The 20,003-nt window shown below is 45.1% G+C and overlaps 1 protein-coding gene across 3 annotated transcripts in view; it reads right to left on the reverse strand.

Annotated features, from left to right (window-relative positions):
- Nucleotides 1-409: 409 nt before the first annotated feature.
- Nucleotides 410-20,003, reverse strand: part of SPAG17 (sperm associated antigen 17) — an 84,260-nt gene continuing 64,666 nt past the window's right edge. For 2 of the 3 annotated variants that reach the window (XM_079960211.1, XM_079960209.1), the window contains 13 exons: nt 17,065-17,178; nt 14,746-14,791; nt 13,984-14,086; nt 13,113-13,166; nt 10,878-10,980; nt 10,556-10,661; nt 9,388-9,495; nt 7,944-8,089; nt 6,383-6,552; nt 6,119-6,179; nt 3,757-3,901; nt 1,939-2,076; nt 410-673 (listed from right to left, as the gene is read on the reverse strand). In XM_079960211.1, the coding sequence (XP_079816337.1) occupies nt 1,940-2,076; nt 3,757-3,901; nt 6,119-6,179; nt 6,383-6,552; nt 7,944-8,089; nt 9,388-9,495; nt 10,556-10,661; nt 10,878-10,980; nt 13,113-13,166; nt 13,984-14,086; nt 14,746-14,791; nt 17,065-17,178 (1,293 nt within the window). In that variant the 3' untranslated portion in view covers nt 410-673; nt 1,939. Of the gene's footprint in view, nt 689-1,938; nt 2,077-3,756; nt 3,902-6,118; nt 6,180-6,382; nt 6,553-7,943; nt 8,090-9,387; nt 9,496-10,555; nt 10,662-10,877; nt 10,981-13,112; nt 13,167-13,983; nt 14,087-14,745; nt 14,792-17,064; nt 17,179-20,003 lie in introns of all 3 variants that reach the window. The other variant, XM_079960210.1, reaches the window with a different exon arrangement.

The following is a 20,003-nucleotide window of genomic DNA, read 5'->3' on the forward strand; positions in this document are numbered from 1 at the left end:
GTTTCTTTAGCCAAGCTAGGGCACTCAAAAACCACCACCAGAGGTTAAATAAGGAGGCACACACTTACATGGGAGTTTTTATAGAATTTCATAGTTAACCCCACTGAACTCAAGATGGTTTACTTCAAAGTAGATATATAGGACTGTACTGCAAGTTACATTTAAATCTTCTACCTTTAGTTAACAGATACATGTGCCCCATCAGCCACAAAAGCATTTCTCTCCAGTAAAACTGCTTGGTGGTAGCACAAATGGAGTGGAAAGCTCATTTCCCAGGTCCACTGTTAAATAAAATATTGTCAAAGTCCAAATCAGAGAACCACAATGACGAACTAAATTTTATTGTTAAACGTTGATGCCTAAAAATATATTAATAAGCTAATGTAGCAGGTGAACACCACTGAAGTATTGATGGGAAATTTTTATACTTCAAAAACATCAAGATGATATTGCTGCTAGATAATTTTACCATTGTTGGGCTGTTGTGATGTTATAATCACCATTCCAAGCCTGCCATGGTCTGTTTTGAAAAACAGCAACAATGTGAAGTTAAAAGATAGCCGGGCTGTGTTAAAAACTTCATTGTAGTTCTTGTTGCAGCATTGAAATTCCAGCGTAGGGTAATGTGACAGTTTGATCACTAAGGAGAAAATTCGCCCACTGAGAAACGAGTCTGAAACCAAGAAAACTGAAAATTTCAAAAATTGCCTTTTTGTGCTTATTTCACTAATCTTAACAGCACTTGTGGATAACCTCCATGTGGCCAAGTCACCCTCCTACCACTGAATTCATCCCCTGGCTGAATTTTACCTAGCGCTCCCCTCCCCAGTTCAGAAACAAATCACATTTCTCTCAGCTTTAGGGCAGGCTGTGAGGAGCACAGAGCCATCCCTCTCTGAATGTAAACTGCATCCCTCCCAGCCTACCAAGCAATTGGCAGGCAGAGGGAAGCGTGGATGTGACAGGGAGCAAAGGCATTCTGGGAGAGCCATAGTGTGGGTCTCCCCCCCCCCCCCCATAAATCATGCTGCAGTAGGTGAGGTCCAGCGCTGAGGGCCTTCTGGCAGTTCCCTCACTGTGAGAAGCCAAGTTACAGGGAACCAGGCAGAGGGCCTTCTCGGTAGTGGCACCCACCCTGTGGAACACCCTCCCACCAGATGTCAAAGAGAACAATAACTACCAGACTTTTAGAAGACATCTGAAGGCAGCTCTGTTTAGGGAAGCTTTTAATGTTTGGACTACTGTATTTTAATATTTTGTTGGAAGCCACCCAGAGTGGCTGGGGAAACCCATCCAGATGGACGGGGTATAAATAAAAAAAATATTATTATTATTCTCTCCCTGCTGGAGTGGAGAGAGTATTTGAAAACCCTGTGTGCATATGCCCAGGTCACTGGCATATGGCCCCTGAGCACTCGCCCACTGTTGCTTGGGGGCAAAATGGTTGCTCACCCCTAATTTAGAGGGGAACACTGCAATTGATCAGTAGCAGAACAGCTAAATCTGCTTCAGGAGTCAAATGCAGCAAGAAGTGTCGACAGCAGTTCCTCCCCAACCACAAGGGTTCAGTGTAGGAGCCCTGGCAGGGAGAAAAGGGGTAATAGATTTATCTTCCACTTGTTTCCAGAATGGATGCAACCTCAGCTAAAGCCGTTCTGGTCCTCTCCTACCCCAATCTCTCAAGTTATTGCTATACCAGTAATCCTTGACCTGTTGTCTTAATGGTGAGGAAGGCAGTGCCATGAAACTATTTTGGACTATGACACCAATGCCGGTGGCCTCCATACATTTGGCAAGGAAGCCAGTGTGTTATAAATTTCAGGATCTTCAATTTTGGAAGATGCATTGAGGTCTGCACAGTGTGGTAGGAACCAGTTATCAGAAAGTACATACTGTTCAAACGGTGTTTCCGCGCTTAAATGCAGTTAAATTACTTACGTTAACCAGGTAGCTTGTGGGGTAGTATAACTCTAAAATGAGAGGTTGGGCTTTCTGAAACCAGCTGAGTGGTCGAAGCCTTCCCCCCTTGAGGATAGTTGGGGGGTCTGCTGTCATAGATGTTGCTTGTTAAGACTGGTGAAAGGCATGTTAAGGATGGATGTTGCTTTGTGAAGCACTTGTGTGTGCCGTGTTAATCTATATAAAGAGCATCTCTTCTAACCGGCAGAGGACTGCTTTGGCCATTAAGTTCCGGCTGGCACTTCCACTTCTGGTGACAAAAAAGGCATTGTGAAACTAGTAAAGAACAGAGATGGGAGCAAGCTTCATTAACCATGAACCCCCAAATTTGGGATCCCCTGCAAACTTGTGCCATAGTTTTGCAGCTTCCTCCAAGCTGAGTAATTGATACATTTGTTGCAAAACTTTGTCAAAGCTTTGAAGGCGATCCCAAATTTCAGGGTTCATAGTTAATGAAGCTATGGGAGCAGGCTGATTCAGGAGACGAGCTGGTGTTATTTAAGTAGAGTTTAGCTCACAACTGGGATGTGAAGTTGGGTCCTCTCCAAACTCTTTCGCTGGATGATGAAGAGCAGCTTCAATGATTAGCAGCTTCCCAAGTTCCTACAAATGGTGGAAGGGGCAGAGGTGCCCCCCTATTCCTCATTGGTATCTAGGAGTTTACTAAGCAAGCATATGACAGTGGCCTTCAAAGGTTGCCGTGGGACGCAGGTGGCGCTGTGGGTTAAAGCCTCAGCGCCTAGGACTTGCTGATTGAAAGGTCGGCGGTTCGAACCCCTGCGGCGGGGTGCGCTCCCGCTGCTCAGTCCCAGCGCCTGCCAACCTAGCAGTTCGAAAGCACCTCCGGGTGCAAGTAGATAAATAGGGACGGCTTACCAGCGGGAAGGTAAACGGCGTTTCCGTGTGCGGCTCTGGCTCGCCAGAGCAGCGATGTCACGCTGGCCACGTGACCCGGAAGTGTCTCCGGACAGCGCTGGCCCCTGGCCTCTTAAGTGAGATGGGCGCACAACCCCAGAGTCTGTCAAGACTGGCCCGTACGGGCAGGGGTACCTTTACCTTTACCTTTACCTTTACCTTCAAAGGTTGCCACACAGAAGATGGAGCAGAGGTGTTCTCTCTTGTTCCAAAAGGCAGGACTAGAACTAATGGGAGGGAGTTGCATGGGTGGAGTTTTCTACTGTTCCTATCATTGGTTTTCTTCTTTTCTATTGTGTTTGTAAATCACTGTGAATAATTTCCAGGAGAACCTTACAAAGAGCATCTTTACAACATCAGAAGAACCCCAAGAAGATCAAAAGCCATTTGACAGTTGGACAGACTGTCCCTAGTGGTGGTAGACTCTCCTTCCCTGGAGTTATTTAAGCTTAAATTGATACTGTTTTTTTCAAAGCTGCTGTTCAGAGCATATAGGATTCCAACTACGCTCAGCCAATGATAAGGAGAAGATTTCTGGCTGAAAGGGCAGTGGGACCACAGGATGGCCCTGTAAAAAGCTCTAAACATTTAGCCTTTATATAATTTCTCTTCCCAAACATTAAAACAACATTTTGAAACAACTTGGGTTGCGTAAACATCTCCAAGGGTTGGAGTTTACCCCCAAAGGCACACACTTCCCATTGTCTCCCGAGAGAGACAGATGTCAACAATAAACACATTTGAAGACTCCAAAGTCTTCAAAATAAAGTAACTTGCTCCAAGTGTGTGGGTGTGGTTTTTTTTTGGGGGGGGGGAGTTCTGTGGCCGTCTGTGCAGTAAAGACCACCAGTTTGTCCTGCACAGAAAAGCGACAAAGGATATTTGCTTCCACAGGTAGGAAGAGAGTTTCCGTTTCTGTGTAAATTTCGATCCGATGGGAAACTTCACCTGCTCCCTCACTGCCTTCTACTCCAATAGCCATAGCATAAATATCGACTTCCAGCTCTGTTTGCAACCCAGAAGCTACCTATAAAAAAAGGATCATTAAAAATGAGCAAAGCTAAACTTCTTCATGAATGGTTTTTCTCACACTATGCAGGAGGACACCAGAAACTGTAACAGTAAAAAAAAAAAGGATGAAGCTGAAAGTACCCCAGATTAGTTGAACTCACATTGAGGGCTGTTTGATCTACCAAAAGGTGAACAAGGACCAGGGGAACAATGGATGAGGAATGGGAGAGCCTCGCCCACAACATTGAAGATGGTGACGCCTCATAGAAGGTGCATGGATGTTACAAAACAGGACGTTACACCCCCAATAGAATTCTCTTTACCAGCCTTACTATAGAGCAAGTAGCTCCCAATGTGAGCAACAAGCTGTGTGCAGAGAATTCAAACGCACCTTTTTTTAAAAAAAAAAAGAAAAAAGGATGTGTGCTCTGCACTGTTTGCTGTAAAAGAATGGGCAGTAGCATACCGGAAGCCCCTTTGGATAAATTATTCTGAAGACTGTCCTTGGATCAGACAATTGGAATGTCTTTTGGCTTAGTGGCCTTTTTTAAACCAAATGATGTTTCTCATTGCCGCTGGGGGTGGGTGGTGATGATTAAGCATCAAAAAATAAAATTCCCTTTTTCTTTCTTTTTAACAGAGAAGGAAAATGAAGAGCTGCAGATTTAGAAGAGCGACCATTACCTCTTTCAGTGCCTCTGGCGGGATGACTTTGTTAACCCGTGGGTAGGAAAAATCCATGCCAAACCTCTGAGCATTGGAATTTCCCCAGCGGACTCCTTAAAGATGAACCTAAAGGTAAAGGTAAAAGTACCCCTGCCCGTACGGGCCAGTCTTGACAGACTCTGGGGTTGTGCGCCCATCTCACTCAAGAGGCCAGGGGCCAGCGCTGTCCGGAGACACTTCCGGGTCACGTGGCCAGCGTGACATCGCTGCTCTGGCGAGCCAGAGCCACACACGGAAACGCCGTTTACCTTCCCGCCAGTAAGCGGTCCCTATTTATCTACTTGCACCCGGAGGTGCTTTCGAACTGCTAGGTTGGCAGGCGCTGGGACCGAGCAGCGGGAGCGCACCCCGCCGCAGGGATTCGAACCGCCGACCTTTCGATCGGCAAGTCCTAGGCGCTGAGGCTTTAACCCACAGCGCCACCTGCTACGCTCAGCCAAAAGCCTTATCAAGCAAAGATTAGCAGACATTGAAAATCAACACAACCTCTCCAGGGGTGGGGGTGTCTGCTCTCCCAGGTATCACGGAATAACCCCACCACTTGGCCTTCCATCATACATGTCATCTCTTTCATCTGTACCACACCGACTTGCATTTATTCATGCAAGGTTCAATGTTTTCCCATCGAACCTGCTGAGCCACAGATTTTCCAAGGGTTTGGTGTCTCTGCTATGCGAGTGTGACGGGAAAACAGTTGAATCTCTTCCACATATAATGTTCAACTGTCCCTTACATAGCATAGCCAGGACTAAATTCCTGGGTCCTGCTTTACTGCGCTTGGTTGGCAGGCCCGTTGAGTCACATGCCGCACTGCTTTTGCAGGACACAGACCCTTCTGTAACTCTGCAGGTGGCGAGATTCCTGAATGCGGTTATTTCACACACAAAAACCACCAAAACACAACAACAACAACAAAAACTAATCGGACAGTTATGATGAGAGTGCATGACGGATCTCGCCTCCAGTTTTCCTTTCTGTGAACCGTCCTTTCTGTGAACCGTCCCTTGGATCTTTCCGGGCCCCAAGCTGTTATTTGTCACTGCTCAATGACCCACCCTTGCATCGTGGTGTTCCCCTTCTGTTGTTAGATGTATTGGTTTTTTATGCTTCTGTGCTTTTATGTTTGTACATATTTTATGGGCTAATAGCCGTAATAATAAAAAAGAAGAAGAAGAAGAAGAAGAAGAGCGGGGAAGTAAAAGCAGGCAGGAGTTCAGAAAAATCTTAAGCAAGAGAACTGCTCTTAGGCAAGGCAGGAAAAGCAACAGGAGAATGAACTTGGGGGGATGGCCATGTGTGCCTGCCTTGTGATAAATTGAGATTTGTCAGGATTATGAGAGCTGAAACTGAGATTCAGGTAGGGTTTCATAGCTTCGAATGCCTTTTTCAGAAAGCTGCTGCCACTGCAATATTGGAAACTCCTCCCTCCTAAGCAACTTCTTGAAACACTGAGGACCCCAGCACATGAAAAAAACACGAAAATCAAGCCAAACACCCCCTAACTTACAGGCCCTGGTGTGTAGCACACTCGCAATCCAGTACGGGGTGGTGGTTGTTTCACCCGAAACCTGCCAAGAAACAAAGTGAGCTAGCTGGTTGGTTGGGACTGACTGGATCAGAAAGTAAGAAAATAGCAGAAACATAGAATCTTTTGCTTTTTTCATGATTGCCAAGATTTCTCTGCACCCCCTTTATCATTTTGTGGAAGTCTTGCCGAACATGTTGGAGCAAGGAAACAAATATGGTGCTTCAAATAAATAAATATGCCAACCTGCAGAAATTCATCCCGATGTTCTTCAGGACTACTATGGTTTTGTAAGTGCAGCCCTCCTTGAGAACCCCAAATGACACCTTAGGCGGGATGAGAAGAAAGCCTGACATTTGCTGTGAAGCTGCTGTAGCAGAGCATGTGTGAACTTTGCCAGAAACGGGATCTTCACCCTGCATGAATGAGAAGCACAGATTAGGGAGGCCAAACATACTCCTAATTTGAAGGAAAGCTGGCATGAGAAAAATGACCCATTATCAAGCAATCCTCCATTCACAGCAGTGAGCTTGTACGCTTCGCCGTAGACTGGAGCTCTGTGCCCAGAACCCCTAACTCAGATGCCTAACACAACCAGCGTCAGACACTGATGGGCACCTGACAGTGCTGCCAGTGGTACTCTGCCCAGTGTCTACCTGGGCCCCTGCCTAGCACTGTTACCTCCCCAGAATCTCCACAGGGCACAGATGCTTTGCTCCTGCAAGTTAATTACTTCTGTGGAAAGAATAGGGTGAGATATTAAGCAGTGGTGGTGGGCAGCAGAACTGATTATAGAAGCTATGCTGGCAATTGGTTTGGGTCTCTGGGCGATGGCCACCATCTTGGATTTTCCCAATATATGATGCCTGATGTTGCGTATTGCCTCTTGGGGAACCCAGTATTTATTTAGTCACCAAAACGTGTAAACTGCTCAACTGTAAAAAATCCTCTGTAAGAGGTTTGAAAGAAATATGGTGGCCTTCACACATGAACAGAGCCAATGCTAGCTCTGCTCCCACCAGCTCTGCTGCCAGCAGCCCCTGGGACCAGCCCTAGTCCCTAACATTATATTCCAAGCAAAGAGGCAGTTTTTGTTGGGTAGAAGTAACGCAACTTGAATGTTTAAGCGGATGTACAATGGCTGACCTAGAGCTGATGGCCTGCCACGTGGAAATGCACGGAAACGTTCATAAGGCTGATTCATCCACACATACAGATGCAAAGGAAAAAGTCCAATCGTATTGACTTCAGCACAGGGAAACTCATGCAAAATCAGCCCTTCAGTTTTGGGGTGAGTGGGGACCTAGAGGCTACAACAAATTCCCATCAACCACTCACACAGAGTGACCATCTATGAAGACAGGATGCACCCCAGGCAATTATCCTTCCAGCCTAGAGTTGTCAATAGCTTTCTGACATATCTTGCAGAGAGAAGTCTTTCTCAACCCGATTACCCAAGATCTTTTAATTGGAGATAGAGATAGCAGAGATCAAAACGCGTGAGCTGCCATTGAACTGTGCAGCCTCCCTCTGCTTCTGATTGGCTCTGGTATTTCTCAATGGCCAATGCAAGGCTGGAGGCAGACCGCCATTTTTGAAGATGCTAAATGTAGCGCAATAGAGCCACTTTCATTTTGTCCCACCGTTGTCTTTGGTTAAATGGATTGTGCAGGTTTCTAAGCACTATTACATCAGTATATTAGCAGATGATGCATCTTAATAAAAAAAGAGTTTTAAGACAGAAGTTATACTTCTACCGTTTGTATTCATGGTTAGGGTAGAAATGGTGGAAGATCAATTTTCTTACCTTTCGCCTGGGTACAGAGCGTGTCTTGTCTCTCTGTATGGACACAGGCAATTTCACCTTTTCTTTCCTTGGGGATCCTGCTGCATCCACCAGAAGAGACTGGAGTTTTGGCTCAAAGACAATCTCCAATCTACTCTCAGCCATTTCTGTTGAAAATGAAGAGAGTTCCAAGGCTGACTGCAGACTTTGCACGAGTCCAGATCTACAGTTCTTGCGCAATTAATTGAGAGCTATTCGTTTTTCTTTTCTGAAATGCATGCGCGGCATGCATCCAAATATCTGCTCAAATCCCAACGACCCTTTCTGGGAGGTGTCCCCTATCTTACGTGGTTTGTTTCGGGGCCAAACTAGATGTGGTATATTAGCAGACCCATTTGTTTAAACCAAGGTGTGGCCTGACCATGAATAACGAAAGACACAATCACAAACAAAGGAAAGGATAGGTAAAAGGTAAAGGGACCCCTGACCATTAGGTCCAGTCGTGGCCGACTCTGGGGTTGCGGCGCTCATCTCGCTTTATTGGCTTAGGGAGCCAGCGTACAGCTTCCGGGTCATATGGCCAGCATCACTAAGCCGCTTCTGGCGAACCAGAGCAGCGCACGGAAACGCCGTTTACCTTCCCGCCGGAGTGGTGCCTATTTATCTACTTGCAGTTTGACTTGCTTTCAAACTGCTAGGTTGGCAGGAGCAGGGACCGAGCAACGGGAGCTTACCCCGTCGCGGGGATTCAAACCGCCAACCTTCTGATCGGCAAGTCCCAGGCTCTGTGGTTTAACCCGTGTCCCTTAAAAAGATAGGTACATGGGGCCAAATTTGTAGAACAAAAGGGGAACGTGGATTAGGGGAGCCTGTGGCTCTTGTGCAGCAACTGCTCACTTTCCTATAGCCTCTTGTTCGAGGTACATTTCTGCAAGCCGGTCTTACTTTTGGTACCTAAGGACAAAGTGTCTAAGACTCTAAGGGGATAAACTCAGGGAAGGTAAGACGTGGATGGGAGCAACAGTGTATCATCCCGCCATCCCTAAACTCCTTAAACCAAACTTCCATCTCTTTTCCATGTGATTGGAACAGACATAGGTTTAAGCATGCTGATCTGCTTGCTGTAATATTTACTTGGATGTTAAAAGTGGATTAGCCATCTTGGGCTGCTTGCGGCTCTTTTTATTTGTTTTAGCTCAGAGTAACTTAAGTTTCACGTCAAGTCTCCAGTGCTTTACCATCCAAAGGAAACTAGCACTAAGTGCTGTCTCTAGTTTTCTCTACTTTTCTGTAGTTTTCTCTATTTGGCTCCTCCCTGGGGGTAGTCAAATATCACGAAGGTCTGCTCATCTATCACTGGGCCAGGATGCAAGCCTGCCGGTTCTGAACTGCTGACAAAACTTTTATTTGTTGCCACGTCTAATTTATGACTTCCTTTTCCAAGTGACCTGCTGAAATACTTTACCTGTTGTGGAGAACTCTGGGTAAACTTCAGCACAGATTACAGAATAACCTGATGAATTAGTGAGCGTACCGCCCGAAGTCTTGCTTCTGTCTGACAGCTCCAGCATTCCTAGAGAAATATAATAGCGACATTGACAAGCTAATAGTTACATTGACAAATTAACAATACTACAAACTTAGGGCAAAATACCCCGCCTCCCGAATCCTGAGCATTTCCCGTTGAAGTTAATGAGAGCTGCACAATAGCATGGCTTTTGAATAGGACTTGCTCATTTCAATAGGACACATGCGAGAGAAGTTCTTGGCAATTTTGCCATTTCTTTATATCTATATGTTGCTTAATGCCAAAATAGGCTTCTAAGCAGTTTCAAATATAACAACCAATTGCACAAGTGTTAAAATATAAAAAATCATAACTAAAATAAATAGTAAATTAGTTACAGATATTAATTTAATTAAATGGTAATAACTAATTTAATTATATGAAAATGCACAATAAGGCAATTTGATCCAAACATTAAAACATACATAGTTAAATTATGCAATAAAACAATTCCATTAACATTAGCACACAAATTAAAACAAGACACTCGGTTCCAGAGACCAAGGGACGACCTGTGTAGTAAGTATGGCTTCAAAAGCTGGCAGGCTACCAATACTGATGGATTCTCTCATATTTCATAACACTGGTGCCATGAATAGCCAAGCCAACCATGTTCAGGAAAGGGTCCAGCTGCTACAGCTGCCAAAGCTGGAGACAGGTGGTTCCAAGAGCACCCCTAAGCTGTGTATAAAACAATGTCTGGTTTAGAGGAAGTGGGCAGGAATATCTCTACAACAGTTTCATATAGAGGTTAAAGAGCACTGGGGATAAGGTAGCACCATGTGTCACCCCACAAACTGAGTTGCTAGGTAACTAATAAAAATAAGACTTTTTTTCTTGATTTCCCCCTCTTAAAAACTAGGTGTGCTTTATGGTCCGGTGCGCCTTATGGAGTGAAAAATACGGTATGTGCCCTGTTGTGCTCTATAGTAGTCCACAAGGAGCATGAGAAAATGCTGTGCAACTTGCAGACACTGCACCATGTCCAACTATGGAGGATGTGAGGGCAAAGGGGGACCCAGCACTCACAAATTCAAGAGAGGGTCATTTAGTGTTGCAGCGTTACCTAGATTGCTTTCACCCGATTCTGTAATTGTATCCAGCAATGGTCCCTTCTTTCCTTTCTTTGAGAATGGAGGGAGCTTTTTTGAAAGACTTTCAACATCAGGAAGCTTTAAAGAAAAAACAGAGGAGGAAATTAACTTTCTAACAAAAACGGTCAAAATACGAGTAACAAATTTATGTCCACTAGTGCCGTACACACAATTCCATAAGTCTGAGAAGTGAGAAGGGCAAAGTTATTAGGAGCAGGTTGTCAGCACCCCAGTACAGTGTAAATGAGGTGTTTGTATTAGCCCAACTCTGCTGAACTTTCACTGCCCACTTACCTCCTTATTTAGAAATTCCATGCCAAATTCTGAACTGAAATAGGAGGGGATGACTTTGTTCCTTATCTTCATAAGACACTCCTTTCCATCCTCAATTTCCTGCCTAATTGGAAGGAAAAGAAGAAATCCACAACACTATGACGATTTTACTGTTTTATATTTATGACTGTTTTATAACCAGGAATTATGGACTGCCCAGAGTTAAGTCTAGAACGTTTAAAAGTGAAAAACTGGGCAAATTTGCCCCACCAGGACAGGAGAAAAACCACCCCTCCTTTCTTTCTTTGTCGAGAGAAAATGGAGTACCTCTCTGGGGTGAAGTCAAAGGGCTGCATTAGCAGCACCAAAGTGACCTCCCCGGGGTGCAAGCCTGGGCAGTGTGTCTGCAGGTCCTGGGCTGCCCAGATGAGAAGAGCCCACTCTTGGCCTCACTCATGTGGTCCAAAGGAAAGCAGGGCAATACAGTACTGGCCCAAATACAGTGGAGCCTCGCAAGACGAAATTAATCCGTTCCGTGAGGCTCTTCGTATAGCGGGTTTTTCGTCTTGCGAAGCAAGCCCATTGACAGCTTAGCGGATTAGCGCTATTAGCGGTTTAGCGGCTTTTAGCGATCAGCTGTTAAGCGGCTTATCAGCGGATCAGCTGATAAGCGGATTAGCGGCTTAGGAAAAGGGGAAAAAAGGGGGGGGGAACCCGGAGGAACTCGCAAGGCATTTTCGTCTTGCGAAGCAAGCCCATAGGGAAATTAGTTTTGCGAAGCGCCTCCAAAACGGAAAACCCTTTCGTCTAGCGGGTTTTCCGTCTTGCGAGGCGTTCGTCTTGTGGGGCACCACTGTATAAGCTGCACCTGAATATACCGTATTTTTCGCTCCATTAGACGCACTTTTTTCCTCTTAAAAAGGGGAAATGTGAGTGCGTCTTACGGAGCGAATGGCGCTGCGCAGAGAGGTAGAGCTGCACAGCGCCCCTTCAGCGAAGCGGGGGGAGTAACGGAGCCCCTTCTGTTCCTCCTCCCACTTCGCTGAAGGTGCGCTGCACAGTTCTCCCTCTCTGCGCAGCACCTGTCTTGCGAAGCTGGAGGAGGAACAGAAGGGACTCCTTCTGTTGCTTCTCCAGCTTCAATGAAGGGGCGCTGCACAGTTCTCCCTCTCAGTGAGGGAGAACTGCGCAGCGCCCCTTCAGCGATGCGCCTGTCCTGGCTTTTGCCTTAGCCCTGCGCAGCCTCTCAGGGCAGGGGGAGCCTTCATCCCGCTGTCCTGAAGAGGCTTGGCGCCGTTATCCCAGAAGCCAGAACAGCCACACGGTATCCCAGAAGCCAGATCCTTCTTGCTGTTCTGACTTCTGGGATTCAGAATAATTTTTTCTTGTTTTCCTCCTCCCAAAACTAGGTGCGCCTTATGTTCTGGTGCATCTTTTGGAGTGAAAAATACGGTAAGCCACAGCTTTAAAATAGAAGGGGGGGAAAGAAAAAAATACCTGAATATAAGCCACTCCCTTCCTCGCTGCTCCAGGCTGCATAATGGGGGGGGGGGGGCGCTGCACTGCCAGCAGCCTTTCCCCTTCCTTGCTTTCTTCCTTCCTGTCCTTGGGGGAGAACTACACTCTTGGTGCTGCTTGCCCCGCGCTCCTGGCTGCATACCGTAAGGTCATGAATATAAGCCACACTTTTCATGGTCAGAATGGGGGGGGGGAGGTGGCTTATATTCGGGCCAATACGGTATATTTGGGACCAGCGTGGCAGCAGGAGTTGCCGGAAGGAGGCATACAAGGTTTGATCCAACCACCTTAGGGACTTGTCGGATTTGTGTAGGGTTTATTCCTTATAGAATCATAGAATCATAGAATCCTAGAGTTGGAAGAGACCACAAGGGCCATCGAGTCCAACCCCCTGCCAAGCAGGAAACACCATCAGAGCACTCCTGACATATGGTTGTCAAGCCTCTGCTTAAAGACCTCCAAAGAAGGAGACTCCACCACACTCCTTGGCAGCAAATTCCACTGTCAAACAGCTCTTACTGTCAGGAAGTTCTTCCTAATGTTTAGGTGGAATCTTTTTTCTTGTAGTTTGGAACCATTGCCCTCTCCTTAGCCCTCTCTTCTCCCGAAGATGTCCCGCAAGGCAGCAGGGGTTTCCAAAATCTACAGACTCAACCACATTCTTTCTCCCCCTGCACCCCACCCCAGCTTCCACTTAGGAACTTCTGAATCCTACCCTTAAACAAGCAGCACTGTTACCTGGTCTGTGCAAGCTTGACCTGCCAGAAAGATACATCCTGTGCCTCTTCCTGGCTGTATGAGAAGAAAGGAAGAAGTTCACAAAATATTATTTTTGAAATATGACACTGACATCTTAAGCAAAGAAATAATACAATACAGTGGTGCCCCGCAAGACGAACGCCTCGCAAGACGAAAAGCCCGCTAGACGAAAGGGTTTTCCGTTTTGGAGGCGCTTCGCAAAACGAATTTGTCTATGGGCTTGCTTCGCAAGACGAAATGTCTTGCGAGTTTTTCCGACTTTTTTTCCCTTCCCCCCCCTTTTCTAAGCCGCTTATCAGCTGATCCGCTAAGCTGATAAGCCACTAAAAGCCGCTAATCCGCTAAGCCGTCAATGGGCTTGCTTCGCAAGACGAAAAAACCGCTAGACGAAGAGAATCGTGGAACGGATTCTTTTCGTCTTGCGAGGCACCACTGTATATGAAATCTTTTAACGACTTTACTTTCACTTATAAAGATTCCTGCAGGTGGCAACTGGCCTGTAATAATGCCTGTGAGTAAATCATTCACTCCCAATGGCCTCAGGAGCACTTTTTTACTTTAACATAAAACACACATCATCAGAGCCTGTGATTTAGGGCCTAGCTAGGGAAGACGACAGAATCTGCGACAACAATTAAAGGTAAAGGTACCCCTGCCCGTACGGGCCAGTCTTGACAGACTCTGGGGTTGTGCGCCCATCTCACTTAAGAGGCCAGGGGCCAGCGCTGTCCGGAGACACTTCCAGGTCACGTGGCCAGATCAGGCTAATTATAACAACACACACCTTACAGGTAATGAGTAAGTCATGGCTGTGCATTTATGACAACATCTTATTATACTGAACTCTTACCGGAACCTCTGCCAATATTCTTCTGTTTTCTTTGCAAGTGACTCCCTTGATGGATGGTGTGAGTGTGAAGCCACTGCCTGCTCATATATTTCAGCAATATGAGCTGTAAAGCCACAAGAGAAAGCGATGTAGCAACATGTTCTCAATCTGTTCTGACATTCACATACATGTGTTGTCTTCTGTTCTGCTGCTATCACCTGATTTTATACAGGTCTTTCTTCTGCTTGATTGTCCACCAATGCAAAAATATACTATATATGCATTTTTATGTATATCATAGAGCACAATTTATGTGCATGCATATTTCAGCCGTCAATAGATACTTGCGAATTAATTACTTCCCCTGTGTTTTTGTTTTCAAAGTTAAGAAATTTCCACAGGGGTAACTATTAATCTTTTGCTGCAAGAACACCAAAGAGCTTTTGTGAGCTGCAGAACCACTTTTTTATGAGGAGAATTGTAAATGAGAGACCTTTAAAATGGTGGCCCCTCTCCACGCATAGTCTATAAGGAGGAGGGAGGAAAGGGTTGGTGGATGAGAAGCTTTACATCCACCAACCATTTTCACTGGCAATTCTCATCCCCAGCAGTTCTTTAACAGATATTACTTAAGCACCAGCAACAGGATTTCCCTACTGGTCCCAAAATGTAATTATAAAAATAAAAAGCTAACACAGAATATTTCTGGCAGATGCAGAGAAATATTGCACACAAGACTCACTAGTGATTTTAAAAGAGCAAAGCACGTTTTCTCACTCTTACCTCTGCTGCCTAGATCTTCTGAAGGTTCTTCAAGGTTAGGGAAAGACTGCAATGAAGAAACATAGCTTGAGCTGTGTAGTTCTAAATACGTATTTTCCATGGCATTTCAGCCACACCAAATATTTAACAAACAGCTATTATGGGGCTTACAGCCATCAAAGGCATTGGTGATACAGCGGTGTGTGTCATTCCTGCTGTCAATATGTGTGTCAGGAAGAAGATGACTATTTTGAGAGACCGGAATAGAGATATGAGGAAGATTTCCACTGCAGCACATTGCTCCTCTGCAGTCTAAAAATTAAACAGCAGACAGACCCATTATATGGATACGTATAATTACCGCTTCTGTACTTTTTACTTTTTTGTGACCTGCAAGCAAGGTTTAGACTTATTACAAGTTATTGTAAGTTTAAATTAAGTCTGCTGCAACTGGATTTCTTATGGACTGTGCCAATCCTGAATGTACTGGATGTGTGACCATTATGCTCATTTGCCTTCAGTAGCAGTAAAGCTCTGCTGGATGAAATACAATTGCCTCTGTTTTTTGCAACGTGTTTAAGTTTTTACTCTGCTAACCAGACATTGGAATCTGCTCTGGGTCAATATTGTATAGAATTTCAATGACAGTGGAATCAAGCCCACTGGATCTAATAGAGACATTTAGCCCAGCTGCTGGTGTTGCAGAAAAGATGTTTGTATCACACTCTGCCCTCCTTCTACCCTGTCCATTTCTGTTCCTTAGCTATCTCTCTACAACAGTTACCGCATTTTTCTGTGTATAACACACCCCTGTGTATAACACGCCCCTTATTTTGGGGGATTCAAATTTAAGAAAATGTGGGTGGGGGTTTCCAGAGTTGTTGACCTAAAAAAACCTCACCCGACAGACCAACGATGGCAATCATACATGTCACCGAAGCCACCAATTGTCTGCCCGCTCACTGCCATTCGCCAGCACAACAGCTGCAACAGCAGCCAATCAGCAACCAATCGATTGCCCTTCTGCAGATAACAATCTCCTGCTCGTGGCAGCAACCGCTCCCCTGCCCCACCTATTAACTGCCCATGTATAAGACAACCCCACTTTTTTTACATTAAAGGTAAAGGGACCCCTGACCATTAGGTCCAGTCATGGCCAACTCTGGGGTTGCGGCGCTCATCTCGCTTTATTGGCCGAGGGAGCCGGCGTATAGCTTCTGGGTCATGTGGCCAGCATGACTAAGCCGCTTCTGGTGAACCAGAGCAGCGCACGGAAACGCCGTTTACCTTCCCGCCGGAGCGGTACCTATTTATCTACTTGCACTTGGACGTGCTTTCGAACTGCTAGGTTGGCAGGAGCAGGGACTGAGCAATGGGAGCTCACCCCGTCGTGGGGATTCAAACCGCCGACCTTCTGATCAGCAAGTCCTAGGCTCTGTGGTTTAACACACAGCACCACCCACGTCCCTTTTTTTTTTTACATTATTTTCTAATAAAACAATGTTGTGTTATACACTGAAAAGTATGGATGCCTTTGTAGTGCCCAGCTGCTGTTAATGTCTCCCATCATCTTCATTTCCCTTTCCTTTTGTCAGCTGCAAGAGTGAGGGCATGGAAAGGAATCTCTGGCACCTGTCACCAAACACCTACTCTTCCACTCCATCCCCACAAAGAAACACACATGCACCTTTGCAGCTTAGTTTTTAAAGCTATTTTCTTCAACTCCTCTGCTCTGCAACCATGCTTTTTAATTTTTTATTTCTCCAACCAGTAATCAGATGTTGCCATGAATTTATGCCTTGAGCTCGGCAAGCATCACCTCCTACTTTGGAGCCATTTCCTGGTGAGGGAGCAGGGAATGAAAAGCTGCTTTTGCTAAGGCACACTTAGATAGTGCCACCTGTTACTTGCAATGGCTGTCAGGAACAGAATCTCATTTTGACCGCTCCGCCATTTACTCAACACCTACTCTTCTGTTTCTGTATTTTACTTCTGTGCCTTGCTATCAAAGAAAACAGTTCAAAGAAGTTCCATTTAAGTTTCTGATTCCAGCTGCAGCTGTGAACAGAGTGAAACTGGGCAGAAAAAAGGTTCCTGTTACGAGACAATTTAGTGAATGAAGTGCAAACCCAGAGTTTTCTGGTTCAGAAGTAATGGTTAACAATGGGTCACTACAAAGGGAAGAAATAGGAGCGTGTAAGGGAAGGAGAAAACAGACCCCAAGGTTTGGGGAAATGCAGAACTGAGCCACTGTTGTAATGAAGGCAGTGTCACTCTCCCCTATAAAGGGAATTTAAGGGAACCTGAATTCAAGGGAACAATGAAACATGCAGTCCTTACCATAACTAGCTTGAGAAGGTCAGCAGCATTTTCCTTCTCTTCTTCCATTCGTGGATCTTTAATAGACATCTCTTCCATTTCTTCTTCTTCCTTCATGATTTTTTCAATGTACTCCTTAAAAACAGGGCAGTGGAGAAGAAACAGGAAAAATAAACTTTCTATAAAAAATGTTCCTTAGAGTAAGCTGTGGTGAAAGTGAAAACTAACAGGTGGTTCTCTGTATGCATTTTAAAATTTTTGTCAAATTACAACCATTTTTTTTTATTTTTTTTTGGTAGAAATCAGACCTATTGGTGGGTTTTGAGAGTCGCTTCAAGTGTGGTGGTGTTTTGAGAGAACAGGGTAACTTTAATTTCCAGTTCCTTCACACTTCTATATTGCCTGAAATAAAATTTCACGGGAAATGTGTATGCTCCTTCTACATTGATATGGAAAGATTTTGCATCCCCCAGGGGAGGGAGACAGACAAAATCTATTTTGTAAGTTATAGAAATACAGATAAACAGAATGAGGTGCTTCTGCTACCTGTGTACTCCACACTATTTCTGTTCAAAGCTGTTCTGAGACAGTTACTGGTATGGAACACACATAACAATCCATCCACACAAAGTCATTTGAGTATGATTCTTTTCAGTTTGGTGTTGCCCCGCACACAAGAAATTTCTAACATCTGAAATAAATTAAAGTGAAAAAGCACATTCGATGGGACTAAAATGCTTCTGGGACTGGTTCAAAGCTATCTGACTGCGGAGCTCCCTACGTATATCAAAATGCTTCTCTCCTTTCGTAGATTGTGGCAGGTTCAGTGGTAAATCTACAGAAGCTTCCAGGTTCAATCCCCAGCATCACTCGTTAGATCAGCAACCTGATGGCAGCACCCAGAAGAGCCACTGAGAATCAGTTCAAAGAGAACTGGACTAGATGGGCAACAGCTCTAGCCTGGTATAAGGCAGCTTACAATATGACAACTTTGCACTGGGCCAGATGAGCCTTCAAACTGCAGTACATTATGATGAAATAAACTGCCGTTTGTTTGATACACCAAACATTTCATGAAGGAAAATAGAAGGAAAAGCAAAATGGACAAAAAGATGGGCAAAATGGGGGTGGGGTGGACAAAAAGAATCACATTAAAGGTAAAGGTAGAGGGACCCCTGACCATTAGGTCCAGTCGTGGCCGACTCTGGGGTTGCGGCGCTCATCTCGCTTTACTGGCTGAGGGAGCCGGCGTACAGCTTCCGGGTCATGTGGCCAGCAGGACTAATTTGCTTCTGGCGAACCAGAGCAGCGCACGGAAACGCCGTTTACCTTCCCACTGGAGCGGTACCTATTTATCTACTTGCACTTTGACGTGCTTTCGACCTGCATTCCCACCCACATATTCATTAGTTTATTACAGTCATCGCCATCACCACAACTTGTAACACTAGTGACATATTTAAATGGCTGAACTGCACTATCTTCACACTGGCCCACATGCCAGGAAGTTTCTTCCACACTTTGATCCTTGGAATGTAGCCTTATGAGGCTTTGCCCTCGGGTGGGAAAAATATTGCGCCCGGGAAAGGGAAGTGGGAGTCAACAGACACTCAATGAATAGTTTCGGAGAAAAGGCTTTTATTTCTACTATCCATGAACTGGTAGAAGGAGCAAGTGTGATAGTTCACAAAAAGCATGCACGGGTTCACAGTCATGTGCACAGAGTTTATATACCCATTCCAGTTCCCTCCCCCTTTCTCCTCCATTTCCCAGGAGTCCTGCCCCATGAGTTCCCCTGAGCATGAACAGAAAGCTGTCTTGGGACTATTGGACTCTTGGCACCTTTCCCAGGAAAGGGGGGGGGGGTGAGAAGCCTTGCATGTCCAAGATGTTGCAACTAGAATGAGATAAGCTTCGTTTCTCAGGCCTGAGTATTCTTGGCAATGACAGAGCCTATTCATTAGCCTTTAAAAGTAACAATTTGCCTTGCAACAGCAGAGCAAATGAGCAGATGCTTAGCTGCTGAGAAAATGATTTTGAAAAGCTTTGAGAAGCTTTGAGCCTGCTTTTGGGGGGGGGTGACTTCGGGCCTAGATGGGGTCACCTGTCCTTCATTCCTTCAGGAAGGCGTGAAATGACCAGTTTCACAAGTGCTTCTTTGTGTACAGGACTCTGTACTGTCAGATGAAGATGACATTTATATATGGCTGACCTGTGTGCTGAACCAACGAACTGAAAGTGACAGCCTTCTCAGTGCTGAGCCTTTGGTGTTTGTTTGATACAGCAAACATTTCATGAAGGAAAATAGAAGGAAAAGCAGAGTGACCACTGGATCGTTGGGGGGAAAGGAACATAAAGGGCTTTGTTTTCCATATGAACCTTGATTAAACAAGAGGTCTTCCTGAGCTCTGGTACAGTACTGTAGTCTTAGTTCTTTTCTTTTCTTCTAGGTCATTCATCAAGCCTGCCTCCTGGTTTGCCATCTGATCCTGCCTGGATTTTCAGTCCTGACTCCTGACTTGTTCTTTAATTCTGCTTCCTGATTTGCCTTCTAATCTTGACTTGCTCATTGGTTCTAACCCATTAAGTAGAACTTCTGGGAATTTCTTGGACATCATTTAAAGAAGGAAGGGTGAAGCATTGGAAGACACAAGATCTACCCACCTTGGAAGAATGGCAGATGCAAGTAATGGACTATATGGAAATGGCGGAAATGACTGGCAAAATCCGAGACCATGGAGAAGAGTTGGTGGAAGAAGATTGGAAGAAATTTAAAATCTACTTACAGAAACATTGTAAAATTTTTGAATGTTGATGATGTTGAAATGAAAAGAAATGGTTCTAGTAATAAGGCAAAATAAGAACATGTAAGAATGGATCAATATCAGATGAAAATTCGAAGCTATAATATATGAGGATAAATAATTAAGGGTAAATTAAGAGGTATGAATTTGCTGAAC

Source organism: Podarcis cretensis, assembly GCF_951804945.1.
Source record: "Podarcis cretensis genome assembly, chromosome: 17".
Lineage (NCBI taxonomy): Eukaryota > Metazoa > Chordata > Lepidosauria > Squamata > Lacertidae > Podarcis > Podarcis cretensis.